The sequence below is a fragment of the Lemur catta genome, chromosome 5, assembly GCF_020740605.2.
Source record: "Lemur catta isolate mLemCat1 chromosome 5, mLemCat1.pri, whole genome shotgun sequence".
NCBI classification, from domain to species: Eukaryota; Metazoa; Chordata; class Mammalia; order Primates; family Lemuridae; genus Lemur; species Lemur catta.
In genome coordinates this window covers 75,322,826-75,347,635 of record NC_059132.1, presented here as the reverse complement: position 1 = coordinate 75,347,635, position 24,810 = coordinate 75,322,826, and the positions used below count along the sequence as shown (strand labels likewise).

The window sequence follows — 24,810 nt, the reverse complement described above, 5'->3', positions numbered from 1 at the left end:
AAACACCCTCAATTTCAGTATGAACAATGCTGTGTTGTATACTCAACCTAAAACTAAGAAGCAGCATTGTGGATTGGTCACAACTCAAATTTCTTATCACTACGAGGACTGCCTAAGGATTTTACCACTAAAATCAGCCCTTCCAGTAACTAGGAAGACAGTAATGGTGGTCACTGCTCTCCAAAACCACTGATTTTCAGATTTGTTGAAAGGAATATTTTTTAGATCTTCAGTAAGTTTCCTTTGTCCTGAAGTTACTCCTCTTGCCTAGACAAAATTAGAGTATTAACTCAATAATAATAATGTCATAAAAATATGCTTTCTTTTTTCTATAATACCAATTCAGCTACTCAAGACATAGAAAAAACAATATTAGCAGAAAATCTTACTGGTATGAAGCCTGTTTTATATTCAAATCATTAAAGATGATTCCACTACATTCATTTAATTTAATAAGCAAACATTTACAGAAAGCCCACTATATACCAACACCATGCTAGATACTGCATATTCATTTAATCCAGCACTCTGAGATCATTACTCTTAGTTTACAAAATAGGAAACAGGCTTGGATTAAGGTTGCTTGCCTAAAGATTTATAGTTATTAAGATTCAGTACCATCTTTGAAACTCAGATATGTTTGAGCCAAGGTTTATGCTCATTCCATTAAGCCAAGCTGTCTTTCAACATGACATATTATCTTTCAGTACCAAGGAAAAACAAAAGGCACAGGTGACAGTGACATGATGCCATTATGACTATCCCTTTTATATAAAAGTCCCTTTTTAAGACAGCGACCACTCTCTTTTTATCAGACCCCTAAACATCAACTTTCCTTCAATCAGGGTCCCCTGAACGGTGGGTCTGGGCCACGGAAAAAAGAAAAGAAGCTTTTAGGCTTCCCCCAGCAAAGTAAAATGAAATGAGATTTGTCCTAGGCCTGTTTCAAGACTAATGGGTCTTGGTAATTTGTACCGGCACTCTACTTTTTCTCCACACCCAAAAACTTACGCACATACCTCAATTGATCTTGCTTACTAAAGTACTCTTAATCTGTTAAGTGCAGCTGTATACTTATATTTAATTATAAATATTTTGACAGTCTGAATTGATAAGATTTTAGGCAAAACAATGAAATCAAATTCTATGGACTCTAACCCAAAGAATCTATTCAACCTTGTCATATTGCTTCCTTATCAGTTCCCAGCACAATTCAAAAATACTAACAATTACTTAGTGAATCTTATTTTGTGCTAGCCCTTGTTAAATGTTCTACATATGAACTGTGATTTTATTGTTATAACAAACCTGAGATATAGATGCCATATTACAAGTGAAGAAATGAGGTTCAAAAGCTATATTACACTGCTTCTCAAGCACTGTTTGTCTGATATAAAGTAGTTGTCCCTGAACCTTTGTCTTTCTGAAACCAACTCCCAGGGCAGTGGAAAGCACACAGTATTGTGGTCCTAGAGAAACCATTCCTGGCTTCAGCCTTAGCTAATAGTTTTATATGTGAGGTAAGAATAAGGAATATTAATATCAATGCAGAACATTAAGAAACAGATTATTTCAGCACAGTGTCAAAGTCAAACGGGTAATGATAAAATTGAGGTGGTTAAACCTAGTGGTTAAGAGCCCAGATTCAGCAGTTAGATAAGGTACAAATACTAGTTCTGTCTAGTACCTAGCTACGTAACTTGGGCATATTACTCACTATCTTTAAATCTCAGTTATCTCATCTACAAAAGGAGATTTAAAATGGCACTTATATCTCACAGGATTATTTGGAGAATTAAATGAGAGATAATGCATGTAAAATGTTTAAAAATGTGTCTGGCACCTAGTGAGTACTCAATGTTACTCTTATTAGCTGTTATTCAACCTTCTGTTATCAATTTTAAGAAGGCTTTAAAATAGGATGCTTCATCATAAATTTATTTTGATATCAGAAGAAATAAGACTAGCAGTCATTAGAGATACTTCCTAATGGGTACTTCCTACAAGGTTAGAATAATTATTTTCCAAACCAGTAACATACCCAAGGTTACATGGGAAAGGTGCAGTTTCAATTCTTTTTAGGTGGCAAGAAAACCATTCTTTAAACTCTCAAAGATCAGTAATAGTGTTAGGGGTCCTTAAAGTGTCTTCTGGGGACCCCTGGGAGTTGCTGAGACTTTGCAGGAGGTCTGAGAGGTCAGACCTGTTTTAACAGTACATACTAAGAAGTTACTGGCTGGCCGGGTGTGGTGGCTCACGCCTGTAATCCTAGCACTCGGAGGCCGAGGTGATTGCTTGAGGTCAGGAGTTTGAGACCAGCCTCGGCAAGAGTGAGACCATATCTGTACTAAAAATATAAAGAAATTAGCCAGGCAACTAAAATAGGGGGAAAAAAAAAAAACATTAGCCAGGCACGGTGGCGCATGCCTGTAGTCCCAGCTACTCAGGAGGCTGAGGCAGGAGGATTGCTTGAGCCTAGGAGTTTGAGGTTGCGGTGAGCTAGGCTGATGCCATGGCACTATAGCCCGGGCAACAGAGTGAGACTCTGTCGCAAAAAAGAGAAAAGAAAAGTTAACTGGCCTTTTCATTCTCATTCTCCCAAGGTATATTGGCTATACAACTTGTGACTATGTCATTGCTCTGATTGTGAATGTAATTGTGCTTGTGGTTTTTAAATTTGTCAATTTTTAACACCCAGCAGGTGATCAATAAATGCTAGTAGTTCTGATAAGACTCTCCCACAGTGTGCCTGTTCCCATGTAGAAGGCAGTTTTGGTCTTCTTTTCCTAAGTCTCATTAGTTGGGACTTCCCCTATACTAATACCAGACAGATATGATGACATCAGAAAGCCAGGATAAGAGAAAGCCAGGTTTCCCCTTTAATAGGCACGGTGACTGAATTGCTGCAGTCTCATGATAAAATTTGAACAGCCTGAGGCACTGCCTCTTGTGGATGAGCAGAGAAAGTGGTTTCTTGAGATGGAATCTACTTCTGATGAAGGTGCTATGAACATTTCTTTAAAAGACAACAAAGGATTGAAAATATTATATAAACTTAGTTGATAAAACAGCGGCAGGGTTTGAGAGGGCTGTCTTCAGTTTTGAAAGAAGTTCTACTGTGGGTAAAATGCTGTGAAACAGCATTTCATGCTACGGAGAAATCTTTCATGAAAGGAAGAAGCAGTTAATATAGCAAACTTCATTGTTTTATTTTAAGAAATTGCCGTAGCCACTCCCACCCTTCAGCAACCACCAGCCTGATCAGTCAGCAGCCGTCAACATTGAGGCAAGATCTTTGACCAGGAAAAATATTATAATTCCCTGAAGGCTCGCTCAGATGATCACTAGCATGTTTTAGCAATAATGTATTTTTTAGTTAAGATATGTACATTTTTTTAGACATAATACCATCACACACTTAACAGGCTAAAGTGTAGCACAAATATAACTTTTATGTGTACTATGAAACCAGAAGTTATTGCTATATTCACTTTATTGCTGTGGTCTGGAACTGAACCTGCAGTACCTCCCAGGTATGCCTGTTTTGGTGAAATTATTATCTTCCTCCTTTTGTGTGGTTCTTTCTTCTCACAAAGGATATCAACTCTAATACTTTTCATATTAATACTAGTACAGAATATAGGTGAAACTCTAATTTTTTCCTTTTTTTAACTTTGCTACTTTTTTTTTTTTTTTTTTTGCCTTATCATAGTGGACCTTACATGGTATGGTATATACAAGAGTAATTTTGGGCCTATACTTAAAACTAAAACTGACATTTAAGTAAACTTTTCTTGGGGAAAATACAATCCTTTGGTAATTAGGCTTAGCTTGCTTTCCTTTAAATTAATCTCTTGTCTTTTCATAAGTTTATAAACTCATAAGAAACGGTATAAATTTTGTTTCAGTCACTAGCTTAAGCCAAGATGGGACTTGATTTTTCTTAATGTAGGCTCAGCAGATTTAATTTAATAAAGGTTATAAATTGATTTTAATTAAAGATATTTACAACTTGAAAGTTAATTGATAGTGTTGAATAGTAAAGATACTAAAGCCATAAGCCAAAACAATATGAATAAAAATATAGCCTAGACACAGTTTTAACAAGAGTTTGAAAATACATTTTTTTACTAAATGATACAACCATACTCAAATGTAGGCCTACCAATTAGATTGCTTCTTTTATAGGCTCATATATGCATAAAAAGTATTATTTTTGAATCTTAAGAATAAAACTATGTGTACCTGTATGAATTACCTTTTTAATGTAAGAATTATATTTATCTCTTGTTCTTATTTCTTGCTGCACAAATATTAATGCCGGGTTAAACATGAAAAAGTGAATCATACTAATTTACATTTTCAACTGAAATGAAACCATTTCTGAGCTTTCTCTTCTTGTCTGTTGAGTAAGAAAAAGATTGTTCGTATGTGTGAGAAGTTGAAAACTGCAGCGTAATGTTCACTGTTTTCCTGTGACTGGCAGGCTATTCTTTTCTTCCCAGAAATCTAGAACCTGTCTGAGAGTGATTAGTAAAACTCATCTTAAATGTGTAAGACTGCAGCTCTTTTTGTTTATTTCTCAGTCAAATTTTCATAGTAGATTCAGAAAAAGAATCCCTTGTCCAGTTACACACTTGTGTTGAAAGGGAAAGAAAATCTGTTGGGTTTTGTTCTCCAGGTGATTTCTAATAAGACTAGAGACTTGCTGATCCTTTCTTCACTCTCAGGCCCAAGCAGCAGTGGAAACATTTCAAGATTGTTTTTGGAACATGACATTTTCAAAAGCTCATTTTCTTTCAAGAATCTTGTCCTTTGAAGTAAAAAAACCCAGAGAAACAAACAAACCCAACCATTTTCTTCTCACCTTACAGAGACTGAAAAATAAGTGCTACAGTGCCTAGTTTCTGCAGCCATTCTTCATCTTCAAAGGATTCAATAAAATCTAGCCTACTGTTCTATTTAAAGGAGCCCTTTCAGCTCAGATACCCTGTTGAGAACTTTGTTAAGTCCCTGGATTTGTGTGGGAAGAGTTGTTCTTTAAACATTTGAGTGAAATGACTTTTGTGTAATGAAGTTAACCATTTTGTAGCATTGTGCAGAACTTTAAAAATTTTGTCCCAAGAATTTTTGATACTCAGTCCCTCTACACAGATATTTTCTGTGTCACTTTGGATCCTCTGAGAAACAGATGGCAAGATTTGATGTGCAGGGAATTCCCCCGCACACCTCATTCTCCTCCAGCTCTGTTGGAGCAATCCCCAATGTAGTATTCTCACCAAGCTCAGTAGTTTACTGGGAGAAGCCCAGAGGCAGTGTGGCCAGATTCCAAGATGAGATAGTTAGGGGCTGTCAAGCAGCTCTGCTGCTCATAGCAGGTTAGATTGAAGTGTTGTCTGAACAGGGTACCACTGTGGCCACCACACCCCCTTATTTTGTTCAGGCTTTGACACCGTTCCCCTATGTGGACTCCTTTCTTTTTTTGCTCCCATTAGACAACTCAACCCATATGTATGTTGTCTCTCTGCTCTACCTCTGACTTGTGAGGCTTCTCCACTGCATGGATCACTCTTCATCCTTCTCAGAGTCAGGCTTTGACACTCCTTGCTTGTCTGCCTCTGTTTCCCCCCCACCATCCCTCACTGAAAGGCTCTCCTCACTCTGCTTGGATTGACTCCCCAATTTTGGATTACCATCCTGCCTCTCACACATAACACCTAACTTGCTTGGCTCTACCTAATGGCTTTAGGACTAAATTGTTGAGGGAGAGAAGGAAGAGCCTTCTGGGTTTCTTATACCTACGACTGCCTAGAATATGGTTCCATTCCCTAAATAGAGAAAATAATAGGAGGATCTAAGAACAAATTTGGACCTCAGGTGGGTGTGAGGGGAAATAGAAGTTTGGGTTTTAAAATAATGAATTTGGGGTGACTGTGGGACACCTTAGTAAAATTAATAGGCTCAGTAGAAGGGTCCAACTGGAGATAATAGAACTGATAGTCATTAGCTTCTGTGTGATAGTTGAAACTCTGGGTTTCAGAGAAGGGAGGAGAGAGCCATGGCACAATAGCAGTACTGCCTGAGGGATGCACTGAGGGGTGAAGTTAAGGGAGAAGAGAGTTGTAAAGAAGAGGGAGTGAGTGACCAACAGTGTAAAAAGCTATAAAAATGCCAAAGATCCATTGGAATTTAACCAGCTTAAAATTTAGTTAAGATGACGCAAGCCCAGATCACAGAGGTAGTGGAGTGAATGGGAATGAGAGATTACTTGGCCAAAACAAGATATGTATTATAATTTAAATAACATAAAAAGTAAGTATTGTCATGTGGACTGAGAAGTAGTGTTTTGTATCCTTTCCAGTAAAGATATATATGATTGATTAGGCATGTGGATTTAAGTGGTTTAGTTCAGATCCATAAAACTTTATGAATTACTTTCTGTTTGTATGATGACACTCCCCAGTATTGCCCATTTTCTGTTGATTTTGCTAATCTACATCACTGAGGATCTTTTTATCCAATTTTGCAGTCCCTGAAAGATTTTTACCTTTAAAGTTACAAATGTGATAGCCCAGTTAGCTGTAGTATAGGAGATTTAGAACCAGAATTACTCAAAAATTGATAATTGTTTTTGAAATATTAATCTTTTAATCACATAATTGGTTTTTTTATAGCCTGTGCTGAAAAGAAGGAGTTTGATACAGAACAAAAAATGGTTTTTATGACTCAGAAGATAATTTACAAATAAATGTTTAGATATTAGGATTTATGCCCTACCAGTTTCAAAATCACTACATATTGTGAATTGGGTGTGTTAGTAAGTGCTATGGCCCATAGAGGAGTGCTGGTGATTAGGGAGGCTCTTTTAGGATTCAGTGAAAATCCTAAACTGTTTGGAGAAGTGATTCCAAGCTTTGGGTTATCCTTCCTGATGGTTAGTACGGTTGATTTATTTTCTTGTTGTCTTAATGACTTTGTAGCTCAAGCCTAATGGATCATACCTACCACATAACTTCTTAAAATGTTAATGTTGCCCAGTCATTTGGAAGCTTTGATAATTTGCTTAAACCACGCCTTGTTTTATTAGTGTAATCTGTATTCCTTAGTGTCTACTATGATTTCTAAGTCAGTCTGTGCCTTGAAATCTTCCTTTGAGGCTCACAACTGCAGTTAAATCTAAATCAGGCTCTCAGAGCTCCATTTGTTTAACATGTGTATCTGTGCCTACTTTTACTCCATCTTAAAATAAGCATTTCAAATGGTTTTGAATTATCAAAGGCTCTTTTTGAAAAACAAGGTTCATGAGAAATGAGTTAAAAAGTTCGTGAGAAACTAGTTTATAAAAACATACACACCGAAATTAGGTCTAAAATGCCACTAAATCAACAAAGAATAGTGGCTGTAAGTTACCCTGTATTTTCTAGAACTTGGGGAAAGTCACGGAGTAGTTCTGTATTCTCTAAATAACCTATTTTTGAATTTTTTGAAGAGCAAAATTATTGTAATACTTGTTTTTCATCCTGGGCTAGAGGTGATTGTAGGCATCTTTTTTAAGTACCCTTGGGTCAGGACCTCTCTGGACTTACCACTACCATGAAAGACACTGCCAGAAGAATGCTGTTCTCCCCACTTATAAAAGAAGTAAGAATGTCCCTTTCCTTTTTTCTTTCTCTAGCGATTACTTTATGCAAACTCCAACCTTATTTTATATGGGCTATCTAAACTTCTGATTTATTTGAAAACTTTATTGATGAATATCTGTATTGGAGCTTTTAATATTTCTGATCATTTATCCTTTGTTAGGTTGGCAGAACCATAACAGTACGTAATGCTGTGGCTTCTTCACTGATATCTCAGAATACTCTGTGAATCTTGCATTGCAAGCAATGCTCAGTCTAGAGGATTTAGATCAAGTAGGTATAATCCATCCTTATTATTTGCGGATTCTGTATTTGGAAATTCGCCTATTCAATAAAATATATTTGTAACCCCCAAATCAGTATTTGTGTGTGACACTTTCACAGTCATTGATGGACATGTGCATGTATAGAATGGTAAAATACTTGAGCCACCTGACATACCTGTTTCCAGTTGAGCTCGACAAGGTAGTCTGTGCTCTGCCTTCTTGTTTCAGCTCTTGTACTGTAAACAAGTGTCATTTTCATGGTCTATAGTGAGACATTTTTCCCATTTTTGTGCTTTTTGTTGGTGATTGTGCTGTTTAAAATGACCCCCAAACATACTGCTGAAGTGCTGTCTTGTGTTCCTAAGTGCAAGAAGGCTGTGATGTGCCTTGTGGAAAAAATAATATGTGTTAGATAAGCCTCATTCAGGCGTGAGTTATAGTGCTGTTGACCGTAAGTTTAATGTTAATGAAGCAACAGTATACATTTCCCCCTAGGAGCAATGGTTCAGTGTTTGATAATTCAGAGATTGGAGCTACTTTATAGAGCACAATTACTGTGAATAATGCGAATCAACTGTATTTAATTAAGGGTGGTGATTTATAGTGACTTTAGATATCAGAAATATTTTACAATTCCCCTTCTCTGAAACCGTTGTTTCAGGTATGTTTAAATCTATGCATGCAGAGTTATGATGTTAAATCTAATTTTACTATGGATTCTGGTCAAAAAAGGTTGAATGCCATTGATTAACTTGAAAGAAACATTTCTAAACATTATCCTGCAGAAAATTAATATGTACCTGAAGCATATTGAGTCCTCAGTAATATTTGTTTTAAAGTAATAATCTTTGAGCACTGAAGTGATTATGGTTTTAGAAAAGAAGGCAGTGGCAATATTAGAGATTAATATTCTTTCAGGATTTTATCATGTAGTTACTGTATACTAAGGCACATGAAAGAAGACTCAGTTGGGTGTCAAATTCTTGCCTCTGCTTTACTTGAAGCTAGCCTGAAGCTAGCAGTCTTGAGAAATTTACTTAATCTCTTTGAGCCTCGATTGCCTTGTCTGCAAAGTGAGGAACATTTTCAATTTAAAAACTCTAAACATTTTTTTTTTACTAGTATTATTCCTGACCTTGAATCTTGCTATTCTCATAACATCATCCACTTGCATAGAAAATCGTGCAATTTAATGTCAGATATATTGGCCATCAGATTCTATTTTATGGAACTCAAGTTCAGTCTCATTAGTTAGCAATAAAAACATAAGTGATATATTTCATATATTTTGATACTACTACTACTAGGGATAAGAAGAAATAAAAGACCATTCAATTTTATACTGAATTTTAGGATATAGGATTCTATTTGTTGATGTTTGTGTTGTATGACAAAATGTTCTAAATCATACCAAAAAGTGTTGTCTAAAAAAATATTAGAATTGACCATACTTCATTTATTAATTTTTTTTTTTTTCTGTTTGGCAGTTTCAAGTTTTACGTCATGGGTGCTTAATTTTTTTAATGTGTATAATTGTCTTGGCATTATTTTTTGTAACCTCAAAATGTCCATATAGATACCAGCAAAGGATAAAATTTAAGAATAAGTATTATGAAAAGATCATATGTCAGATAAAATTTTAGAGCCTATGTTAAAAAATACAAAAGTAAACATGCTTGATATATAAATTTTGAGAAATATGATAAAAAATGAATTAAAAGCAACTATAATACCACTGCCTAAAATGTGGTTTATTTTGAAATACTGTCTTCTAGTCTTTATGCAGTTTAAAAATCATATTGTGATCGTTATAATTTCCTGCATTTTCCCTTAGCATAATATAAAATCCACATTTTCACAATTTTTTTTTATGTCCATCGTGTTTAGGGATTGCACTATGTATATTCCATATCATAGATTCCTTTTTCTTGAACACTTAGGTTTTGATTTTTATTCACATTTTATTTTTTGCTTTTGTGGATAAAACTGCAGTGAGCATCCTCTGTATAATTTTTTTTTCTATTTTAGGATTACTTCCTTAGGATAGATTGCCAGAAGTGGAGTTAACTGGGTCAGAGGGTATGAACTTATGAACTTTTTTTTAAATAAAATTTTTGATTTCTTTGCTGTTCAGTCAGTTTATATTGTGAAAAATAAAAATCATGATGATTATACTTGTCACCTGTTAGAAAACTGTGTTCGAAGGTAAGATTCTGTGATCAGAGCAGTTTGGGAAATTCTCAGGGTAAAAAAGCTTTTTAGCTTAACTTGCCTCAGCATTTCCTGAACTTTACTGAGCACTGAATACTATTTTTGTGATACATTTCTTAACAGTTCGTGAATGTTTTACACAAGATGTAGTTTATGAAGTACTGATCTAAAATTTAAAATTGTTTTATTGGTTAAATTATGTTTCATTGGTCAAAGGGACAAAATTACACTATAAAGCATCATGCTAAGAATTATTTATAGAAGACTAAAATAAAGCAGTTTACTATGTGATTTTTGTGTATGTCTTTATAAAGTCTCATAACTTTTACAATTTAAATATTCTGTATTGATTACTAAAGAACATCTTAATGCCTTGGTGTCATCAAATACTTTTTACAATCTTTAATGATATCTAGAACATAGACATATAATGTGAAAAAAGAAGATAATGTAGATCGTACAAATCTTGTTTTTTTTTCCCCACATTTTTTCCTGCAGAATGTGAAAACCTTTGCATCTTCTGATAGTCTAGCCAAGGTCCAAGAAGTAGCAAGCTGGCTTTTGGAAATGAATCAGGAACTGCTCTCTGTGGGCAGCAAAAGACGACGAACTGGAGGCTCTCTGAGAGGTAACCCTTCCTCAAGCCAGATAGATGAGGAACAGATGAATCGTGTGGTGGAGGAGGAACAGCAGCAACAACTAAGACAACAAGAGGAGGAGCACACTGCAAGGAATGGTGAAGTTGTTGGCGCAGAACCTAGACCTGGAGACCAAAATGATTCCCAGCAAGGACAATTGGAAGAAAACAATAATCGATTTATTTCGGTAGATGAGGACTCCTCAGGAAACCAGGAAGACCAAGAAGAAGATGAAGAACATGCTGGTGAACAAGATGAGGAGGATGAGGAGGAGGAGGAAATGGACCAGGAGAGTGATGATTTTGATCAGTCTGATGACAGTAGCAGAGAAGATGAACATACACATAGTAATAGTGTCACAAACTCCAGTAGTATTGTGGACCTGCCTATTCACCAACTCTCCTCCCCATTTTATACAAAGACAACAAAAGTGAGTATATTCAATTTACTGTTAACCTGAGAAACTTTACACATCTATTTTAACTGTAATAAAATTTTCCTCAAAAATCTTTGTATTACTGCAAATTAACCTTCAGATATATATTAATAAAATGAACTAATTTTTGTTTTACAGACGATATTAAAAAGTATTACAAATACAAATACTGATAACGGGACAGTCTTAATTACATATGGAGGGAAAGAGATCCCATTACTATGGAAAATCATTAACATCAAATTTTCTTCCTAAGCCTTGCCCCCAGGGCAGGGGTTAGTAGGTTGCATGGAGAGTAGAGGGTTGGGGTGAAACATGATTTGTGTAAATCAAGTAATGAAGAAACTTTTATTTTATTTTATTTTATTTTATTTTATTTTATTTTATTTTATTTTATTTTATTTTATTTTATTTTATTTTATTTTATTTATGTCATGTCATGTCATTTCATTTCATTTCATGTCATTTCATTTTATTTTTAGAGACATGGTCTTACTCTGTTGCGCAGGCTGGAGTATAGTGACACAGTCATAGCTCACTGTAACCTCCAGCTCCCAGACTTAAGCGATCCTCCTACCTCAGCCTCCCAAGTAGCTAGAACTGTAGCCACATGCCACCATGCCTGGCTAATATTTTTATTTTTTTATTTTTGTAGAGACAGGTTCTCGCTATGTTGCCCAGGCTAGTCTCAAAGTCCTGGGCTCAAGCGATCCTCCCACCTTAGCCTCCCGAAGTGCTGGAGTACAGGCACGAGCCACTGCAGCCATCCAAGAAAGTTTTTATTAAAAAAAACAGCTAATGGCATGGGCTGTTTATTTGCATATGTCACTCTAAGGCATAAGTTACTGGAAGTTGCTTCAAATTAGTTCTAGTTTTTTATTTGTCATTGAAAAATTAGATAGAAATCATGAATATCCATGTGGAGCATACTTAAATTACACTATACTTTGGAAAGAAACATTTAACTTGAATAATAGCTTAGCTGTTTTACCCACATTAAAAGACTGTCTGTAGTAGTTCATCCTTTTACTGTTATTTGCTTATTTTAAAAATTTTACAATGAATCATTTATTTTAGCCCGTGAACAATATACAAACAGATTTAACATCATCTCCTTTAACTTAACTCGACCCGGAATGGAGTATCTTTCTTATTCACTTGGATTAATACTTGAATTGCAAAATCATTTTTGCTTCAGCTTGTGAAACTTAAACTCTTTCTAAAACATGTTTATCACTAATTTCTCTAGCCTATTCATAAGTCAGGTTTTATTTAGCTGGTGTGATCTAAGAAGGAAGTGGCATCAAGTAGTACTTTTCATCCATTTTACCATACCTGTCTCAAGATGTTGAAGCAGTAGCTTTGAATCTCCGCCAGATGGCTCTACTGCTAACAACTACAGCACTACTTTGTTAGTGAGGCTCAGACCTTTTATAGTGCTGTCCCCCCAGCTTCCAGTCCCCAATCTTGATCTTGCTCCCTCAAGGTTACTGTATCTCTCCTCTTTTTTTCTGTAGGTTCAGTTAGAGGAACAGAGGTTTGATACTTAAGGTTCAATTGCACTGTCTTATTTAAGGAAGAAGTTTAATCGAAACTAAGCTTTGCAAAGCAGTCCAAAGTTATTGCTGATTTCTGCTACACTTTAAATTAAATTAAAAAAGCTAGCTAGACAAAACATATCTTTTTCTAAAACGAAAAGTCATCATAATATTCTGCGGGAAAACTTCCAGTACACAGGTTTGACAGGTGCTTTATCTTTTTTACCTTCAAGGTGAAATTGTAAATGGAACTTTTAGGTATATTTTATGCTGTTATATAGTTACGTCTTTAATTAAAAACAAAGTATACTGAATTTAAGTTAGTTTTTTCTAGTGATTCTGGAGCATGAGTAACAGTTATTGTGCTATATGTACAAGACATCAGGAGTAGACTGGGTTCTAACAGTAGGGATAAATGTGTATATACATTTATGTATATATGTATAGGGATAGATGTGTATATGGGTTTATATGTATGTTTATATACATTTTTGATATATTGTTTTTGTTTGTCGTGAGATCATTTGCCTTTATAAATATGGCACAGAGAATATAAAGGTGTTTTGATTGCCAAGGCAGTGATGCCCTTCTACAAAAGTAGGATTTCAGCCTGAAATTGGCCTCAGTGTTTTCCTTTAGATCCACTTCTTCAGGATCATTTCCAGAGTACTTTATTTTTCAACAACATTAAAAAAAATTCACCTAGAACTGCATTGCTTAAAAAAAATGTGTCAATCACCTATCTGTATAAATCTTGTGGTAAAGAGGGAGAGAAGCTCTCACTATTTAAGTACTTTATTTTGGCAGAGATTTAAATTCTCCATCATAAACATAAGCACTTCTACATACATTACCCTAGGCCATAGTGTCAATCAAGTCTTCTTAACTTTGACTTTGAAAAGAGTAAAGGCATAAAAATCATTTTAAAAAAAATGCATCTCCCCCAACCCCTTTTTTTGGAGGCAGTCTCACTCTACCGCCTGGCTAGAGTGCAGTAGCATCATGATAGCTTACTGCAACCTCAAACTCCTGGGCTCAAGCCATCCTCTTTTCTCAGTCTCCCAAGTAGCTGGGACTATAGGTATGTGCCACCACACCTAGCTAATTTTTTCTATTTTTAGTAGAGATAGGGTCTTGCTCTTGCTCAGATTGGTCTCAAACTCCTCAGCCCAAGCTATCCTCTTGCCTCAGCCTCCCAGAATATAGGATTACAGGCATGAGCCGCCACACTTGGCCTAAAATCCCATTTTAAAATGTTAATATAGGATTAGCTTTGTACAAGTTGTACTCAGGATGCCTTTCAAATTTTATTTTTTGGCAGTCTCCTAAATGAACCCTGTGGACAGTTTGATTTATTTATTCATCATTCCTGGATATGCTGCATAAGCAAATATCATATGAATGAGGAAAAAAATGTTCTTCCTTGCATTGGTTTATTTAAAAAAATTTCAAAAACTGTCAAAACCCTGAGGACAGTTGTTTTCCACTAGTCACTAAAGGTTTATTCATATGGGAGCCTATGACAAACAATATATGTTAGAAATTCCATACTGTCCTAATGTTAAAAGTCAAAGGTAGTGGTAGTCAAGAATTGCTGTTAATTAAGCACACATACTGTTTGCCTGGTCCTGGTCCTGTGACAGATAAGTAAACAGAAGTTACAGAGAGGCCAAATGATTAACCCCAAATCACACTATAAGTGATGAGAGATTTTTAATCCTGATCTGCCTAATTTCAAAAAACCCCTTTTCTTTCCATGTGCTATGCTGCCCCCTATGGTAGAATTTGGCAAACATCACTCAACAAGATTTTCAACAGAGTCAAAAAGGCTCTTCTGTACTCTGAGTGTGATGAGTTTTTAATACCGTGTCCCGTTTAAAATCATCAGAGCTGCCCTAGAGAAAAGTACAGAGAGCTCAGTTAACTACTTTTCTTTGTGATGTTTAACAAAATCTTATTGGAGATATGAGGTCTTGAGGCTAAAGTTATAACAGGAAGGAATGACAACGTAAAAAAGGAATTTGAGACTGGATAACAGAGGTCAGTCTCTCTAGAGTCCATCAAATGTGCTTCATAACCAGAGGTTCTGTGCTGGCTATTTCTCTAAATTTGACTAGTCTGCTTGCAAATTCTAGAGTCAACTTGCTTCTCCAGATATGGCTGTCTATGTCTTCAGTTTCAATTCTCTCTGTCAATGTCCTTATCATAATTTTTTTAAAAATCTTGTTTTCTAAAGAGATACCCAGCTCATATTGAAGAATCCTTGATGTATTTTATGTAGAGTGTCATCAACTCATTTTTTGCTAATATGGAAAGCAAATGAGTTTACTATTAGGCCAGGTCTTATATCCTTTTGATCTTTTCATGAAGAGAAGCATGTTTGAGCATTAATTTCTGATGATTCCATATCTGTCTTAATGCCTTCCATCTGTTCTTTTCTCCTATAACTTCATTCCTTGCTTCACATTAGTCTGTCCTGTGGGGCCCCCACCACCCGTCTTGATTGTTAGATTTCTCCTGGTAATGTAAAACAGTTTTTATCCATTTACCTCAAATAAGAGATGTTTATTAAAATACATATATATTCAAAGACATAGTGTGTTAGAGTCTAGAGGCCTAATATCCTTTTTTGTCTCTAGGTTCTAAACAATTAGGGGATTCAGGCACAAGGATCATTAGCCAATCAGGGAATCAAAGTAATAGTTTTGTTTTGGCTGTTGGGAAACTTTGTAGGACATGTGGCTAACATCAGAAATCAAACAGGGCTCTAAGTTTCACTCTGTTGTAGAGATCAAGAGAATGATGGCTTCCTCAGAAAGTTCCTCATCTAGTCTACTTGCAAGACCAAGAATCTAAGTTCAAATTTTGTTAGGTATAGACATGTCCAGAGAGCAAAAAGTGTTATTTAAGGCTTTCATTTCAAGTAACACCCATAATAACCATGGCCCATTTCTCCTGCCTTTATGAAGGAGGAAAAACTATTAAAGAAACATCGACTCAGCCTAGTTTAACCCAATTTTAAACATGTGGGGAGAATGGTGGAAATGGGGAAAAGGGGGGTACAATGGGTAAGAAGGATTTTCCCCTAATGTAGTAGAGCAATAAGAGCTTTTCAAATCTGAGCGTGAATTCTGATTCTTGTTATATGACCATAAGTATGTCATCTCATTGAACCTGTTTCCTTATCTGTAAAATAAGACTATAATGCTTACTTTTCAGGATTATTGTAAGGATTAAGTGAAATAATATACGTAAAAGCAGTAGCATAGTGCCTGGGACACTCAGGTAGTTCACAGACATAGGCTTTGTGACCTTATTGTGTCTGTATCCTATCCCTCACCCCTAAACCTACAAAATATACTTCATTCCCCACAACAGATGTCAATCCGTCTGTATATTTTTTTGTGACCTCTAGCAGTCAGTCATTATATCACCCTCTAGTGGAAAAAGATATAAATAAAGAAATAGATACTTTAAAAAACGTACACAGGAAGATTGTGTATATAATAAGCTAGGCCCATCTTCAATAAAAATAAAATAATGTCATAAATTTCTAAGCATATGCACAGATCTTCCTAGTTGATAGGTTTGTACCATTTCCTTTCATTAGAATTTAAACCAATCTCTCTAAACTTCTAAGCTTTTTTTTTTTTCTTGAGACAGAGTCTCACTCTGTTGTCCAGGCTAGAGTGCCGTGGCATCAGCCTAGCTCACAGCAACCTCAAACTCCTGGGCTCACGCAATGCTCCTGCCTCAGCCTCCCGAGTAGCTGGGACTAGAGGCATGCACCACCATGCCCGGCTAATTTTTTTATATACATATTTTTTTAGTTGTCCAGCTAATTTCTTTCTATTTTTTTTTTTTTTTTTTTTTTTTAGTAGAGATGGGGTCTCGCTCTTGCTCAAACTGGTCTCGAACTCCTGAGCTCAAACAATCTGCCCTCCTCAGCCTCCCAGAGTGCTAGGATTACAGGCATGAGCCACCAAGCCTGGCCTAAACTTCTAATCTTTAACTAAAGCTCTGTACACTTAAATGTATTGTGAATCTTCCATATGGATACTAAAATGAATTTTAGCTGATGGTTAATTTCTAATTAGTTCCTGTTAGTATAGTTTTTGTTTGTTTTTTGAGACAGGGTCTCGCTCTGTCACCTGGGCTAGAGTGCAGTGGCGTTGTCATCATAGCTCACTGCAGCCTCAAACTCCTGGGCTCAAGCAATCCTCCTGCCTCAGCCTCCTGAGGAACTGGTACTACAGGCATGTACCACCATGCCTGGCTAATTTTTTCTATTTTGGGTAGAGACAGGATCTCGCTCTTGTTCAGGCTGGTCTTGAGCTCCTGAGCTCAAGAGATTGTCCCACCTTGGCCTCCCAAAGTGCTGGTATTATAGGTGTGAGCCACCCTATCACATTCTGTCAGTATAGTTTAAAATTTGTTTTAACATTATTGTAAACCATAATAACTCTAAATGTTGGCCATGCTAAATCTGTATCTGATCCACTGCAAGTAATTAAAGATTACATCATCATTATTATCATTTTTTAAGAGATGAGGTCTTGCTGTGTTGCCCAGGCTGGCCTTGAACCCCCTGAGCTCAAGCAGTCCATCACCGTGCCCAGCTCAAAGATTATTTTAATTATATGTTTTCATTGTAGACTAAAGAATAGTCTTCCCACAGAATGGGGGATTTTAAAACTTTTTTGATGGGGTTCCATTAGTGGAAAAATGGTTTGACTTTTTCTTATCAGCTAAGCTGAAGAAATTAACAGACTTGAACACTTAGTCTCCCTTTTTCTTAGCCCCAGGCACTTACAAGATAAAAATTGGAAGGTCAATGTTTAAAAATGTTAACAGCATCTCTGCTTAGATTTCTGCTTGTACAAGGGTATATAATACCATGTTCTTGACAATGAGTTGGCAGTACAAATGATTGGGTGAATTTTTCAAAATGAATTTTTAGCTCTGTATGGATCACTAACCTCAATACAAATATCTGGTGCCCCATTTCCCACTGATGAAACCAAATCATATATGGACATTTTCTTTGTACCTGATTTCATCTCCATGCCTCTCTCCACTTGTTTTGAATGATGCCGTTTCCTGCTAGCCAGCCAGATCCTTTAAATTCCAGCCCAGATCCCTTCTCTGTCTTTATACCTCCTAGATTTAGAAAATTCAATTCCTCTGAATCCATTGTTGGTTCTCCTCATGATATAGTTTGTTTGGTAGTACCTTGTGACTTTTTTGGCAAGCTTTGCCTTGAGTTGACGTTTAATTCTTCTAGTTTCTTGAACAGTAGAAATTTTATAAATTTGTCACTAGCGTTGATTCAGGTTGAGAGTTAAAGTTCACAAATTGTAATGTGAACAATTGTCATTTTACCTCTTAAGATATACCCAAGCTAGACCAGAAATTGTAAATAGGCATGTTATTTTTAAGTTCAGTTTAAGACTCAAGTATTCAGTGTATATACTGGTAGTTACATTGGGGAATATTATAATACAGTTAGCAGTAGTAGAATAAGACTGCCCTGAGGAGAAATTAAAATCCTACTTTAGGAACCATTTTGCTAACATGGAGAAATCAATTGAGGGCAACTGATACAGCCATTAAAAATCACATTTTAAAGAATATTTAATAACAGAAAATACTTACAAATATTTTATTAAATATGTAGAATTCAAAATTATGGATTTTGAATTATGAATCAAACATACATTAATATATATACATATGCATGGAAAAAGATCAGAAGAAATTTTACCAAATATTAGGAATCATCTCTGAATGTGATTGAATAAAGGGTTATTTCTTTTTCTTCCATATGTACATTTCAGAATTTCTCAACCTTGTTACAACAAGCATATATGACTGCTATTTATTAGAAAGATAGCTACATCTTCTAGAAGCCAATTATTATTCTACGTAGCCTTTTTTGATGACTTCCATAATATATACTGCTTCTAATGGAGAATTGGATAAAAAGATGTCCCTCATAAGAAATGGTATTATCTCTGCATGAAAATGCAGCTGAGTATAGTAGAGCAATTCTCTAAGGTCAACTTAACACATTATTAGAATTAGAAGAATAATGGCATAGTAGTGTCTTTTCTTGTTTTTAATGCATTTATTTAATATGTGGTTTCCTTAAAGAGTTCTTTAGTGTAGCCTTGATAGCACTTTTGGCTCTCCATAAAACATAAATATTTTTCATTTAAAAATCTTTCTGTGAGCAGTTTCAGAGTCTATCTTTTAAAACATAATTCTGAAGTGCCCAGTGCTTTACCAGGAAATCACCAGTGCTTTCTCTTTCCTCCTCTCCCCTATTCCGAACTGCCCATTTCATCAAACTAGTTAATATATTTAAACTATTTAGCTTTTCTATCCCAATTTTAAGTCTCCTAAGATAGAATCCAAATTGGTGGAGATCTTTGAGATCACCAAGTCCAAACCTGTGCCCAGTGGTGTTATCAACAGACTTGGAATTGCAAATGATGTCATCACAAGAGAAAACTAGAATGGAAAGTACCTTTATATTTTTAGACAGTTCTTTATGTTAGAGTTCTTTATTTTATGTTGATATCTGTTACTCTGCTTTGGTCCTTTTTCTTCCATCTAGAGCAGTGACAGTCCTAGAACAGTGACAGCCCTTTTTATAGAAGACTGTTGTCATATTCATCTGTAGTATTCTCTTCTTCATGCCTTCAGCATGTTTCCAGGATTACCATCCTGCTTGTTTTTTCTGGACACGTTGCTTGTAAAGTGTCATGTCCTGTAGTCGACATAGTGCTGCTGAGGGGCAATAGAGCCAGAGTATCACCTGTCTTTATTCTGGACCTTATCAGCACAATGGAAGATGACGCCGATAAGGTTGATATCCATAGTAGTGATAATAAACCATTTATTGATCACCCTTTACTGTGTGTTAGGACATTGTGCTAAATACATATATATTCTCATTTAATCTTAACAGTCCTATGATGTTATTTCTAATTTTTAATCCTGTATCAGAGATGAGATGTACGGAAAGGTTAAGTAATTGATCAGTGATCAGTCAGCTGGTAAGTAGTGGAGCTAGGATTGGAACTCAAGACCTTACTTTGAGTCTGGGTTGTATCTTTGTTAAAATTTGAAAATTCAGTGAAACAGTATTACTAATTTTGGGATGGGTGGGCTGTGGAATAACCCATAAAGCTACTACCAGGGATGGGGAACCTTTTTATGTTGGAAGGCCACGTTAATTTAGGTATAATCAAATAAGGCCACATTCAGGAAACTTCTGTTAGATATACTTAAAGATATTCATTATTTTGTAAAAATCTAACTACCATCAAAAAATGAAAACTATTTGTTAACTTTAAAGTTAACTAGCCTTTTAATGACTTTGTTGTGTCTGGTTTTTATTGGAAAGTATTGGAATATTTGCTTGCAGTATGGAGATCTGCGATTTCAGTTGATCCTCCAGATGGATATCAGTCATTTGTGACCTTAAGGGCATCTTGATTTGGGTTGGGTAGGGGAATGTAGGTTCGAAGCAATAAGTGACTGAAAAGCTAGAAAGCATTTTTCAGCCATGTTGCCGAAGGTGTGGGTATTCTGCATTTTTCTGTATTTCCACTGGATCTTTCTTAGCGTCAAACAATGACTTTAAAATGTCATCTACTGAGAGCTCAGTCAATTCCATCTGTATTTCTTTAGGTGCCTTGGTGATATCAACTAGGTGAAGCTGAAATGCTAATTTGAGTGTGATGTCATGATTCTCAAAGTCAGTGAAACTTTCATTGTATTCTCCTATTAATAGGTCCATAACAGTTGCGTAATCTTCAAATGATTCGCATATGTCATCCTGCTCATCAGTGACCTTTGCTAACTGGGGAAAATGTTCAACCAAAATTTCATTTTGAAGAAGTGTTTTGAAAAAAGATACCTTTTTTCGAAATGCTTGGATTTCTTGCCACATATCCTATATAGTCTTAGTTTTACCTTACAAAGAAATAGTCGTTTTGATTTGACATGATATTACACAGAAATGCTGCATTCCTATAGAAATATTCTTTTAGTAATTCACATTGTTGATTCTTTTCTTCATAAAATTTAACTATCTGTTCCTGCAGAGATAAAATTTTGGCTAACACCTGTCCCTGTGAATGCCAACACACCTTAGAATGATATGGCAAATCCACACTGAATACTTGATCCTTCAGCTTAAGCATGTTACAAAACTGACAATGCCGTGTTGCTTTGCACAGGAATATAGCTAACAATACTTAAAACTTGTTGCAAAGTGTACTTAAAATAGTAGCTTTAGCACAGAGATTTTGCTGATACAAGATAACAATGAAAAGAAATGAGAGTATCTGGATCTGTTAATAGTTTTTTTATCTGTGCAATAAACCCTTCATGTTTTCCTGTCATGAAAGGTGTACTATCTGTATATACACTCACTAAATTTGCCAAATTTAGTCCAACTTTCATTTATCTTGAAAGTTGTTGAGGATATCTATTCCCCATGTTCTGTTCACAGGAGCACCCAAAGCAAGTAACTTTTTGTAGTAAAGAAAATCTTCTGTTATGACTGGAATGAAATATAAAACCTGCGCCAAGTCAGTAGTATCAGTTGATCCATCCAAAGCAAGTGAATAATATTTATTTTCCTTTGAAGTATTGCATGAAGTTGTTCTGTTATGAAGGCTAATTCATGCTGCCGATCATTTATGGTTCTTCTTGAAAGAGGCAGTTTGTACTTTGAAGCGTTATCAGAATCTGAGCATCTTACAACTTCAACTTCATCTTTTAACTTGAATTTTTACACCATTTCTGTGTCACTGCATGGCTTCCCTTTTTACTCCGAGTATATAAGCTACTTTATAGGTTGCTTCAGTGGCATTATTTCCAGGTGTTATTGCTGCTTGAAAGAATTGTCTTTGCTTCTGTTTTTCATCTTTTAATTTCTGCAATACAACCTTTTGTGCCTCTCCCTCTAATTTAAAATATTTTGGTCCTTATGAGTGTTATAATGCTGATGAGCATGGAATTTCTTTAATGTTGATATTGAAGTATCACAAAGCAAGCAAATCATCTTACATTTAGCAGAAACAAGGTAATATTGCAATTCCCAATCCTCATTAAAAAGTCTGTTTTCTTCCTTCAGCGTTCTCTTTGTCTTCTTTGACATGATGGGCTGTTAAGCAGACAGAATTAAAAAATATTGTCGAGCTGTGCAACTATTTACAAATTCCACTTCAAACAGAAATAGTGCACCTTTGTCAGAAGCCGATAACAGACTGTCATGCTTGACCTCCATAAACTCTTGCCAACCAGCCTCATGTGGTAGTGGTGCCAATGAGGTGAGGGAAGTTAGAACTAAATTATAAGCATAGCAGCCATCAATTTAGCCCTTATGGCTTACTAATGTTCTAATTGTGCTGGTCAGTCTGGGAGGATTATTTCCTTGAAACTCATTTTATTCTTTGGTATTTTAAATGTGTTCATTTTAAAACTACAATAAAAATATAAAAGATGAACAAAAGTGTATTAATAAAAATAAAAGGATTTGTTCTGTAAAGTTTGGATTCAGGCAAATAGCTGTACTTAAGGACCTAGAAGGCTACAGGTTGCCCACCCCATAGTACCCTGACTTCTATTTTCTTGCCCCCAAAAGTTGCATCACTTAAATCTCTGCTACTATAGTATATTTATTATGACTCATATCACATTGTATTAAAATTGTTTTTCTGCCTCCTTCTTATTCAAGCCCTTTGATTTCTTATTTTCTTGCCTAATAATATTTCTCATGTATAAGGTACCTCAGTAACCTAATTAATAATCAATAAAGACTTAGTGAATAAATTTTTACATATTACCTACCAGTCCTTCACTACATGGATACATATTTTATGTAGCTGGGGTAAGCATATATGCTATTTTCATACTTGCTTCTTTTAGTTGTTATTATTATTATTATTAGTAGTAGTAGTAGTAACATGTTTAAGCAGTTGACCTGTTTATTCTCTCAGAAAGAATTTCCCCCCTCTACTTCACTGAGATCATGGCTCATTAACATGAATTCTTTCCATTTTACTTTCTTTCACCTAGTATTTTATTTGTATCTTTTTTTTCTACTATTGCAATCTGGTAGAAAGAAATACCTTTCTCCTTTACAAGGGAAGCCTTTCCTTGATTCTCAAGGCATGTAAAAATGTTTTTTGGAGACCTTCCTGCATTAGCCATCCTATATTTTTTTAAAAGAAAAATTAATGAACACTATTTTTTAGGGCAGTTTTAGGTTCACAGCAAAATTGAATGGAAAGTACAGAGCATTCCCATATGCTCCCCCTCTCCCCACACCTTTATAGCCTTACCCACTGTCAACATCCCTTACCAGAGTGGTATATTTGTTAACAATCAGTGAACCTCCATTGTCATAATATCACCCAGAATCCATAGTTTCCATTAGGTTTCACTCTTGGTGTTGTGCATGCTATGGGTTTGGATAAATGTATAATGACATGTATATATCAATGTAGTATTGTACAGAATAGTTTCATTTCCCTAAAAATCCTCCATGTTCTTCCTATTCATCCATTTCTCCTTTCAGGCTCTCACAACCACTGATATTTTTACTGTCTCTGTAGTTTTGCCTTTTCCAGAATGTCATATAGTTGGAATCATACAGTATGTAGCCTTTTCAGATTGGCATCTTTCACTTAATAATATGTATTTAAGTTTCCTTCATGTCTTTTCATGGCTTGAAAACTCATTTTGATCTTGCACTGAATAATATTCAGTTTTTAGTTGTCTGGATGTACCACAGTTTATTTATCTACTCACCTACTGAAGGACATCTTGGTCGTTTCCATATAATTGAGAATTGTGAGTAAAGCTGCTATGAACATGTTTGTGCAGGTTTTTGTGTGGACTAAGTTTTCAATTCCTTTGGGAGAAGTCTGATGGCTGGATGGTATGTTACCATCATGTTTATTTTTGTAAGAAACTACCAAATGTCTTCCAGTGGCTGTATCATTTTGCATTCCTATCAGCAGTGAATAAGAGTTTGGTGTTGTCAGTTTTCTGAATTTTGACCGTTCTGATAGGTATGTGCAGTATCTAGTTGTTATAATTTGCAATTCTCTAATGACATATGATGTTGAACATCTTTTCATATGCCTACTAACTATCTGTAGATCTTCTTTGGTGAGATATCTGTTCAGATCTTTTGTCCATTTTTAAATTGTTGTTCATTTTCTTATTGTTGAGTTTTAAGAGTTCTTTGTATATTTTGGATAGTAGTCATTTATCTGATGTGTGTTTTGCAAATATTTTCTTCCAATCTGTGGCTTATTTTCTCATTCTTTTGACAGTGTCTTTCAGGAAACTGAAGTTTTTAATTTTAATGAGGTCTAGCTTATCAATTATTTCTTTTATGGATCATGCTTTTAGTGTTGTATTGTTATATCTAAAAAGTCATTTTCATATCCAAGGTCATTTAGGTTTTCTCTTATGTTATCTTCTAGGAGTTTTATAATCTTGCACTTTACATTTAGGTCTGTGATCCATTTTGAGTTGATTTTTTGAGAGGGATGTAAAATTTGTATGTAGATTTATATTTTTGCATGGGGATGTCCAGTTGTTCCAGCACCATTTGTAGAAGACTATCTTTTCTCCATTGTATTGCTTTGCTCCCTTGTCAGAGATCACTTTACTATATTCTGGTCTCTCTGTTCTGTTTTATTGAATTTTTTTTTTTATTCTTTTACCAATACCACACTGTTTTGATTAGTATAGCTTTCTAGTAAGTCTTGAAGTCAGGTAGTGTCAGTCTTTCATCTTTGTTCTTCTCCTTCAATATTGTGTTGGCTATCCTGGGTTTTTTGCCATTCCAAATAAGCTTTATAATCTGTTTGTCAATATCCACAAAATAGCTTGCTGGAATTTTGGTTGGTGTGAACCTGTAGACCAGATTGGGAAGAACTGACGTCTTTACAATATTGTGTCTTCCTATAGAAGAATATGGAATATGTCTTCATTTATTTAGTTCTTTGATATTATTCATTGGAGTTTTACAATTTTCCTCATATAGAT

The 24,810-nt window shown here is 35.4% G+C and overlaps 1 protein-coding gene across 3 annotated transcripts in view; it reads left to right on the top strand.

The window, feature by feature from the left end:
- The window catches only part of FBXW7 (F-box and WD repeat domain containing 7), a 186,577-nt gene that overhangs the window by 82,772 nt on the left and 78,995 nt on the right, over positions 1 to 24,810 (top strand). For 2 of the 3 annotated variants that reach the window (XM_045552115.1, XM_045552116.1), the window contains one exon: positions 10,616 to 11,185. In XM_045552115.1, coding sequence (XP_045408071.1) covers positions 10,685 to 11,185 — 501 coding nt within the window. In that variant the 5' untranslated portion in view covers positions 10,616 to 10,684. Of the gene's footprint in view, positions 1 to 9,934; positions 9,986 to 10,615; positions 11,186 to 24,810 lie in introns of all 3 variants that reach the window. The other variant, XM_045552117.1, reaches the window with a different exon arrangement.